Here is an 8,875-nt window from a genome sequence, read left to right as displayed (position 1 = left end):
CCCGTCTTTGCTCCGATATCAGTGCATCCGCTTCGACTTGACAGTTGTCATCTCCACTCGTGCGCCTTGGCCGTGCGTAATGCGCTCCGCTGCTCGACGGAGAATAGTCACTAACAATCGAATCGATGCCGTCAAAAAACAAGGGGATTGTAAAAAAGAAGAAGACCCAGTCAAATCAGCCCCGCGACCTGACAGCATGCAAACACCTCCGTCGTCGGTGTAGTAGTAAATATTTGCAGCGTCGGAGCAGCAGCGCGGTTAATCCGATAATTACATTAAATTCCGTCAGGAGTGTTTAGTGGCCCACACCATATTGTCGGCCCTGAGGAAAGGCGTTTAAAGAGCACAGCCGTCTGCCTGGGCACCAACCTCCCCCCTCTCCATCCCCCCCTCGTCTCATCCCTCCGTCCCGCGGGGCCTAATTGGTAAAAGAGCTGGAGGAGTTGGAGGGAGTCGGGTCTGTGAAGGAGAGTTTATACCTGCATGGCTTTCAATTAAAGTGCGTTGTATTTTTCTGTCCTGATATTTGCATTTTTTTTTTCAAGTCAGGACGTGGTGGAAATCACAGTAAAAGAAATAAACGATTTAAGTAAATTTACAGAAGTAATTTCAACAAAATGTTATTCAAAGGGATATTATTATTTGATGACGATTATTATTATAGATGCATAAGTAGCATTTTAATGTAGCAGGTCAGGAGGAAGCTCATTTGAACTAATTTACATTTTGTTGGGAGTTACATTTGCAATATACCATCTACTGTCAGGTATTATCTGCATCGTGTCTCTTTGAGACTCTCTGCTGTCGATTTATAATACATTTCAATGGTTTCTCATATTCCGTCCAGCGCATTAATATCAATATGTTTAGGCTTTTCAAACTAGTGTGACTTGGGCTTTTAAAGTAACAATAAAATTTGATGAGGTTAAGACGACGTCAATATCAAGAAGAAGTGAAAACATCTTACCTGCAGTGCAGCTTATTACATTTATTCAACATGGTCTTGAAAATGATGCTGAAAGTTATAATTTCTTTACAGTGACGCCTACAACATGAGACCACAATACACATGGAATCAAAGATTACACAGTGTAACACAAGTTTAAGAATGAAGGATAAATTTAGGAAAATGATCTGCCAATCATCTGTTTCACTTTTTGACGTTTTACCTAGATTATCATATTAAATACGCTATAAAAGATGCAATTAGTTCAATTTCCAGTGTTTTGCAATAGTTCACAATCTCAGAAATACCTGGACACTTGTTTTCATTGTAGCTACAAGTTGTGGAGAAAAAATTGTCACTGTGAATATTACAGTCGAAATCAGTTCTGCTGAAAAATACTAAATAAATGTTCTTGGCACATGGTTTGTAACAGACTATAAAAAATATACTCTGATAAAACGAATTGAGTGTTTTAAAAAATATTGTGTAAAAATATTTCATAAAAAAAAAATCATGTAAATTTAAAAAATATTGATAAAAATAAAATCATTACATTGAGTTGTCTCAGTTGTTACAGTAGTAAAACCACCTTGAGAAAAAAGGATAATCCTCATTGGTAGATGAGGTTTCCGTGTTTCCAGATGGTGAAGTAAGATTTCCTTTTTTGTAACAAAACTCTATATTTAAAAAAAAAAAATCCTAATGCATTAGGAATCGCATTAGGATTTTTTTTTTTTGAATAAAAAACTATATTTAAAAAAAAAAATCCTAATGCATTAGGAATTGCATTAGGATTTTTTTTTTGAATAAAAAACTCTATATTTAAAAAAATAAAATTCCTAATGCATTAGGAATTGCATTAGGATTTTTTTTTTTTTTTAAATAGTGTAAAGTTGAAAAGTGTTCCGTATGAGTGTGGTCATTTGATCTTAGAAGAAATGACCAGAGCAGGTTTGTTTGTTCTTATTCAGCACAGTAGATGTCAGGCTAACAGAGATATCACAGTCTCTCTGCTGGAGTCAGTTTAAACATTCAAATATTTCTGCCTAGTATTAAGACAGCAGTTCGCTTCACTTCTCCTTGCGGTCGCCGTTGTTGCCGTCGGTGCTGCCGGCGACGCGCTGGTGTGGCTCGGCAAGGAGCTGCATCTTGCTCTTAATCTGGACACAGAGGTACGCTAAGTCCTGTTTGTCCAGAGAGTGCGCCAGGGCCAGGTAGGTCGACAGAGTGGCCGCCAGCAGGAGCCTGTCCAGGGACAAGGCCGGCAGGAGCCACAGCACGACGCCCAGCTCCAGGCACACCGGGTGGCGGAGGTGGGACAGGAAGCGCTGGGCCTGGGTCGACTTGTGGGACAGGGGGTCTCCTAAACCGAGACATTCGTAATACACCTGAGAGAGAAGAGTGAGGGGAGGCGAGGGTCAGACAGTACTAGACAAATTAGGTTAAGCAGCAGCGCCAATAGTAAGTCACTCTATTTACGTAACAGGTTTTCATAATCACAGATTACACAGGCATGTAGCTGTTTTGGTATCGAATCAAAATGTGGACGTCAGAAAAAGTTCCGTTATTTTTACAAATGTGTACGAAAAACTGAATTAACAGAACTGAGGATGTATTAATAATAATTAAAATAAGAGGACATGAGGTGCCCAAGTGGTTAAGATGCCCATCCTATACCGTGATTACAAAGTCCACAGTCCACCAATTACTATAAAAAATATTAAAACTATATTCCAGTCTAATGTGATACTAATAAATATAATGTACATGCCACTTAATGAAGCCTCGGTTACCTGCTTGATGCCCAACAGCTCTGGGTAGTCAAAGATCATGACGATGCTGCAGATGATGGCCCAGCAGAGGAAGTGCAGAGAGAAGCAGAGCAGCGGGAACCAGATACTCCAGGGTGCGTGACGCACTGACCACAGACAGGGGGCGCCAGTCACAGGCTGCCAGTAACGCATCAAAATCTAAAAAAACGTAGAAGAATGACGTATGTAGACTCTTTTTTTTTTGTTCTTAGTGTTCACTGAGGCATTAAATGCATCATTTGTTTACGATGCGAGTCTGTGCCGTTGGCGTACCTGCAGAGCCAGTGCAGTGGTGAAGCAGTACGCCGTCCTGTTCAGGGCCCCCAGCACGGACTGCAGGGCCCGTTTGACGGGGGACCAGGCGAGCAGACTGTGCTGGGTGGTGAAGAGAGCCAGCAGCCCCACATCCACGACCAGACACCTGAGGACAGAGCTGTCCCGCAGGGCCACCGTCCAGGGTATGGAGTCTAAGGTGCAGGAGAAAGGTGTATACCGTCATGAATCTGTATTTTTATTTTCATTTTTTACGGTAACTATTTAGGTCTTAAAAAGATTACAAATTATATGAACAAGCGGAACAGTCCAGACAATACATCAAATGTAATTATGCGTATACAGACGTGTATTTACACAGCCTATATTCTATGTACTCTGTACATTCACAGACATGCAGTAAAATCTGGTAGTAATACATTTTGTAAACAGTGTGAACAGACTAGTTTACTCATAATACTCGGTGGGGTACTGCAGCGTACAGTCCGTCCATGGCCTGATGACACGCTTCCATCCACGGAGAACACACGACTACTGTTCACAAGCACTCAGGCATCAAACAGGCGGCGGAATTTAAGAAGATGCAAAAAGGACCGTTTTCACTGAAACACAAGTGAACATTTAATCCACATTTTCACTATAACTGTGTTGTATTTAGGGAAGTAAAATTAAAGTTAGTTTTTGATTTAATTATACAGTTGATACAATTTTCCTGATGTGTGTAGTGAATGTTTGAGCTTTCACTCGGGGGAAGTCAAATTCTGGGAAATCTGGAAAAAGGGACAGGATTGTATACTTCAAAGTCAAACTTTTGCATCTTTAAAAACGACTGTGGGGCGATGGATCGAGTCGGGAAGCGGGAAACTATTCGACACACAACAGACGAGGAAACAATGTGTACATTGCTTAATGTAAACCAAGACAAACCAGATGACACTAATACTTATTTTCATTATTGATTGATCTGTCGATTATTTTTCTTGATTAATCAATGAGTTGTTTGGTCCATAAAAATGCCAGAAACCAGAAAATGTTCATATTTAAGAAGCTGAAATCAGAGAATTGTGACATTTTTTTCTTCATAAAAACCACTTGAACCTATTAATCGACTATCAAAATAGCTGGCAACTAATTTAGTAGTCGATTGCTGATCGATTAATCGATTTTTAACTGTTGCAGCTCTACACAATATTAAACAGCACAATTGTGTGGGGATAAAAATACGGGCACAGTTCTGAAAACAAACCAGAATGAAATCTAATATGGAAATACTATTTCCTCGGTTGAAATCGCTGACAGTTTAAAGTAATTGCTGTCCCTTAAATTAAAAGAAGAAGAAAAAATAAAAAAGTGTATGCGCCCAACGTGGGGCTCGAACCCACGACCCTGAGATTAAGAGTCTCATGCTCTACCGACTGAGCTAGCCGGGCGGCGAGCGACATGCGGGCTAGTGCAAATATCAACCGCCTGGTTGGGGGGTAGAAAGAAGGAAAAACTAATTTAGACCAATACTCACAATAAACGTCAAGTGAATTAATGTTAATAAAAGCAACCGGCGTTATGACAGCAACAAGCAGAGGGCCCTGGAAGCCATGGTGGCATATCGGCGGACTTTATTCTTCTTGCTCACCTTGACACAGTGTCGTCTCCCCGGTGATGTTGTGGTAAATGGCCCTGAACGACACGAACCGGATGAAGTCCGCCGCGGACACGAAGACGAACGCGAAGTTGAGCAGCGACGCGGCGCCGAGGGCGCAGCCGCGCACCGTGACCGACGCCATTTCAATCGGCGGCGAATCTTCTTTTGGCAACTTTCCACGGTGGTTTTCTTCCGGGAGGGGGAGGTAGTACCGCTCACGGACACAGGGTGGCGGTATAACCAGCGTTGGCAAAGGTGCACGGATTGTGACAAAAAGTCTCTTTAGTCTCTTTGGTTTGCACATTTATTTACTCTCTGTGGACAATTTCCCACCTGTTTTTTTGTCTTTCTATTTGTTTTTGTCTCTTATACCTAAAAAACCCCAAAAACATTTATATTAACTGTCACTTGATCACAGAGGCTATTATGACCCCATGGCCCCCTTAATCTCTGGGGCCACTTCCTGTGTCCAGTCAGTGTGTCCAGGAGAAAGGACAAATAATTGAGAACACCAGTCACTTCGGTGGACAAGAAAAAAAAAGCTATTTCGTACAAAATAATCTGAATCAGAATCGGCTTTGTTGTCAAAGTTTGTGGACACATGCAAGGATTTGTATTAGGATGTAAACGTAAAGTCTGTAAAAACCTTAAACAAGGAAAGGCAAGAAAAATGATCTCTTCTTTACACTTCAAAAGTAAAGTTTATGTAGTTTGAAACTCCATAGATACGTAATCTGAAATTCATTGTTTTTTTATTATATGCTAATTTCACAGATATAAATAAATGAAGTGCACAAGTGTTTGGGGTCTGTTTGGGGATTTTATTGCAGACAAGGAAATTGTGTGACCGGTTACTGAGGCGTTAACTAATATAAATATACTGCTTAGATTTACAAAACAAAGTCCAGCAGAAGGTGTATGTCAGCCTGATACCGTCCTTAAATGAGGTTAACCTCACCCCTGTAGCACTCTACATGGTAGTTTCTGTTCAATGACACCACCCGAATAGACTCTGTAGACCCCTGAAATAAAAAAACAACAACATTTCACCAAAAAACTAATATGTGAAAAAATATTATCATTTTTTATTTGCCATCAATGTAAGAATCAATAGGTCGCGCAAATATATTTGCTTAAATGTAGTTGCAGCTCACCTCAGTTGGCAGTATCGGCGTTCTGCAGGCGGCACAGCAGGGGGCCCGGACCCTGAAATCGCGAGGATGAACTCAATGAAAGGTCACAGAAACTGAAACGTGAAGTCACTCTGGGCGTGACGTATGTCTCGTGTTTGCAGCCTGTCTGGCAGGCTTTGTGGATGATAGATTTCATCTCTGGAGTGTGAATCAAAGGGGCTGGGCCCCATTGTGTGGCGTGTTGAGCCAGTGAAAAAAAACCAGAAACAACTCACCTGTGGTAGTCGCTGACACAGTAAACCCTGCCGTCTGAGTCCACGGTGAAGGGCTGACCCTCCAGGCTCCGGCTGCAGATGACACAGCGAAAGCAGGACGGATGGTAGGACTTCCCCCGCGCCTGCAGCACCTGACAGATCAAATTGAGCTCAGCCCGTATACACACTCACGCACACACACACACACACACACACACACACACACACACCTATAAACTGCAGTAAATGACACCACACTCACCATATCCATGACTAGACGCCCACAGCTGTCACACACTTCTGGGGCTGGATGAACTCCGGAGAACTGCGGCAGATAACAATAGTTGTAGATTCTGCTATAGTTTTTCTAAAAAAAATGGATACAAATCAATATATGCTTCTGTCACTATGCTACAAAAATATACACTTACCAAAAAGTCATTTTCACAATAGATTCCTCCTGACAGGGAATAGAATGTCTGGCCAGCAAGACTTTTACCTAAACATGAAACAAAGGCCAGAATATTGCCTCATTTCCCATAATGTGACATTTGATAACACACTGATAATTCACTTTAAATATACTGAAACATGTTTAACGTCAGACACTTCTTGAGTGATGTTTTATTTTGTTGACTTACAAAATATAGGTCAACTTTAACTGATATTTCATTGATAAAAAAAACTCAGCTGAGGTAAATCTTTGTTTCTTGGGACCAAGGACCAAGACAGAAAACAATCAAACAAAAAACCAAATCATAATTATCTAAATTCTTGCAGACACACTGAGAGGACTCACCGCAAACGCTGCAGGTGAAACACGTGTGGTGGAATAAGTGTCCCATCGCCCGGCAGGCTCTCCCTGCACCGCACACTGCTTTCCTGCATCTTGTACAGCTTCCTGAATAAACAGCAAGAAAAATCGAACCGCTCCACTCTCCATTCACTTCAGAACAAACTGTAAAAGCCTGACAACACACTCACACGCGCGCTGAACAATGATCTGTCTTAAGCCTACAGTGGTGGAATAAATGACCATTAAAAAAACATACAGGCAAAGAGTATACGGTGTCCTCCTGCCTTACCAAAGCTCAGGTTGGCACCGTGAGTCGGGTCCATCTTCTGCAGTGTGTTCCCCAGCTGTCCTGTCCCGCCGGAGCCCACAGTGCGACTGTGCGGGGGTCTAATTTTATGTGCGGCGCAGACAGCTGTAAGGGGAGCTGCTGCCATCTGAGTTTAGGGGAGTTGCGTTGGGTGCTTTGGGTCACACCGGGGGATTCAGACGCCCGGACTTATATATTTCACATTGATGTAGTTAAACGGCTGCTAACATCGTCATCATCATCCCTAAACTTGGGTGTCAGTTGTTTCTACAAATGATGTTCATACATGACAAGCACAATCATCATCACAAGAGCCTGAAGTACAAGAGCAATAAGCGATAAACTATAGAACTAAACCAAAGGAGGCTGGTACAGGTTGTGTTGCTGCCCTCACCTGGACTGTTGAGGCCCTATTATTTCTACAGCTACACTTCCTGACCTAATATCAGACCCGCCCCAAATAAGTCACAAAACAAATGTTGGCATTGTGCTGTGCCGAGCGGTGATGTAACTGAATTGTGGATTTTATTCCAAAAATTCTCTGCTTATCTTGTCTAAATTCATCCACAAATGTTTACATGTTATGTCTGTTTGGTTCTTTTTCATCTCATCAATATGTTTTTATTCATGTCCCATCACTTTTATTTATAAGAGCCGGAAAGAGGACGTCAAATATGACGACCAAAACAATAAAAGGAGTTACCTTTGACAACCGACTAAACACCCTTTCCGGTTCAATCACAACACGTATTGAACTATTACGCAGTCAACACCAAATTCCATGTAACAAAGTGCTCTATCTGCAGACTCCCGTCCCACCGCAGAAGTTTGCCTGTCCTGATGAAATCGACAGTAACGTGCGGGACGGGAGGGGAGTGGAGGGGAGGGGAAGTCTGACAGCTGCTGATTCCTCACTGAGGTCCTTTGTTAGGACACGGTGTGTGTGTGTGTGTGTGTGTGTGTTTGTGTGAAGCTGCCTAAAGTCACCACAAACCGCCCACTCTGCATGCTGTCAGACTGGTTCATCAAAAAACAGTCAGTGTCACTTGGGTTTGATTGTAAAGGTGTGTGTCTGTCTGTCTGTGTGTGTGTGTGTGTGTGTGTGTGTGTGTGTGTGTGTGTGTGTGTGTGTGTGTGTGTGTGTTTTGGGGATCAAAGAGCTCTTTCAATGACAGAAAGATTCAAAGAAAACTTAGATATTTTTATCGTGTTTTTTTAAAGATTGTGGTTTAAGTTTCAGGTTTAGACCAGAAAGTGATAGAGTTGAGATGAGGCGGTGGGGTTCAAACTGAGGCTATAGTTCCAGCTCCGGCCTTTTTGATTCCCTTCGTTTACTTTAAGGCATTTCGCATTACAGTTAAACCGTAGATAAATGATGTGACTGTAGAGAGCTGAAAGCAAAAAAATAGTAACACAAATGTGTGTTTGCAAGTGGTCGTGCCCTCAGGTACGTTTGTGCAGGAATGTCTGTGTCAGGAGGCGTGTGGAAACAGGAGGGAGCCTCTGCTTCGTGGGAGTGTTGTTCCCAGTGTGAGGCCTGCGATCAGACGTCAGACACACACACACTGTTACACACTGTTCATTTCCATCATCATGAGGGGAAACATGTAATCCATTAACATATTGTATACGCCACTGTATCCCTTTATATTGGGGCTGAATTTAATCTTATTTTCTGCTCTTTTTTTTCATCTCCACAATTTGATTCTCATTGTC

The 8,875-nt window shown here is 42.1% G+C and overlaps 2 protein-coding genes and 1 non-coding gene across 5 annotated transcripts; all 3 read right to left on the bottom strand.

Annotated features, from left to right (window-relative positions):
* Positions 1-1,791: 1,791 nt before the first annotated feature.
* Positions 1,792-4,879, bottom strand: nrm (nurim). The gene is made up of 4 exons (XM_035620549.2): positions 4,661-4,879; positions 3,031-3,224; positions 2,740-2,916; positions 1,792-2,334 (listed from the first exon to the last, which is right to left on the bottom strand). The coding sequence occupies exons 1-4, from the start codon at positions 4,809-4,811 to the stop codon at positions 2,017-2,019; spliced, it is 840 nt and encodes a 279-aa protein (XP_035476442.1). The 5' UTR covers positions 4,812-4,879; the 3' UTR covers positions 1,792-2,016.
* On the bottom strand, positions 4,388-4,460 carry trnak-cuu. The gene has a single exon. It is a non-coding gene; the product is annotated as a tRNA-Lys (tRNA).
* A 597-nt stretch (positions 4,880-5,476) lies between the features above and the next one.
* Positions 5,477-7,301, bottom strand: LOC118291975 (LIM domain-containing protein 1-like). 3 transcript variants are annotated; one of them, XM_035620553.2, is made up of 7 exons: positions 7,142-7,301; positions 6,856-6,957; positions 6,488-6,555; positions 6,319-6,381; positions 6,078-6,208; positions 5,824-5,875; positions 5,477-5,691 (listed from the first exon to the last, which is right to left on the bottom strand). In XM_035620553.2, exons 1-7 carry the CDS (start codon positions 7,284-7,286, stop codon positions 5,608-5,610), a joined length of 645 nt encoding a protein of 214 aa, XP_035476446.1. In that variant the 5' UTR covers positions 7,287-7,301; the 3' UTR covers positions 5,477-5,607. The 3 variants fall into 3 exon arrangements, with proteins under 3 accessions (XP_035476446.1, XP_035476447.1, XP_035476448.1); XM_035620554.2 differs by having other exon boundaries at positions 6,078-6,199; XM_035620555.2 differs by having other exon boundaries at positions 7,109-7,210.
* Between the last annotated feature and the right edge of the window lie 1,574 nt (positions 7,302-8,875).

This window comes from Scophthalmus maximus, chromosome 22 (assembly GCF_022379125.1).
Source record: "Scophthalmus maximus strain ysfricsl-2021 chromosome 22, ASM2237912v1, whole genome shotgun sequence".
Lineage (NCBI taxonomy): Eukaryota > Metazoa > Chordata > Actinopteri > Pleuronectiformes > Scophthalmidae > Scophthalmus > Scophthalmus maximus.
The sequence above is the reverse complement of the archived record's forward strand: the minus strand, read 5'-3'. Positions and strand labels throughout refer to the sequence as shown.

What these genes read in the sequence shown, in the direction of transcription:
- nrm (XM_035620549.2), bottom strand. Translation starts at nt 4,811, where the DNA reads ATGGCGTCGGTCACGGTGCGCGGCTGCGCCCTCGGCGCCGCGTCGCTG. An exon ending in CCACTGCACTGGCTCTGCAG is followed by an intron (nt 2,917 to 3,030) that starts GTACGCCAACGG and finishes ACGTTTTTTTAG; the next exon opens with ATTTTGATGCGTTACTGGCA. An exon ending in AGCTGTTGGGCATCAAGCAG is followed by an intron (nt 2,335 to 2,739) that starts GTAACCGAGGCT and finishes CTTCTCTCTCAG; the next exon opens with GTGTATTACGAATGTCTCGG.
- LOC118291975 (XM_035620553.2), bottom strand. Translation starts at nt 7,286, where the DNA reads ATGGCAGCAGCTCCCCTTACAGCTGTCTGCGCCGCACATAAAATTAGA. An exon ending in TTTCACCTGCAGCGTTTGCG is followed by an intron (nt 6,556 to 6,855) that starts GTGAGTCCTCTC and finishes TTTCATGTTTAG; the next exon opens with GTAAAAGTCTTGCTGGCCAG. An exon ending in CGCCGATACTGCCAACTGAG is followed by an intron (nt 5,692 to 5,823) that starts GTGAGCTGCAAC and finishes TTTTTATTTCAG; the next exon opens with GGGTCTACAGAGTCTATTCG.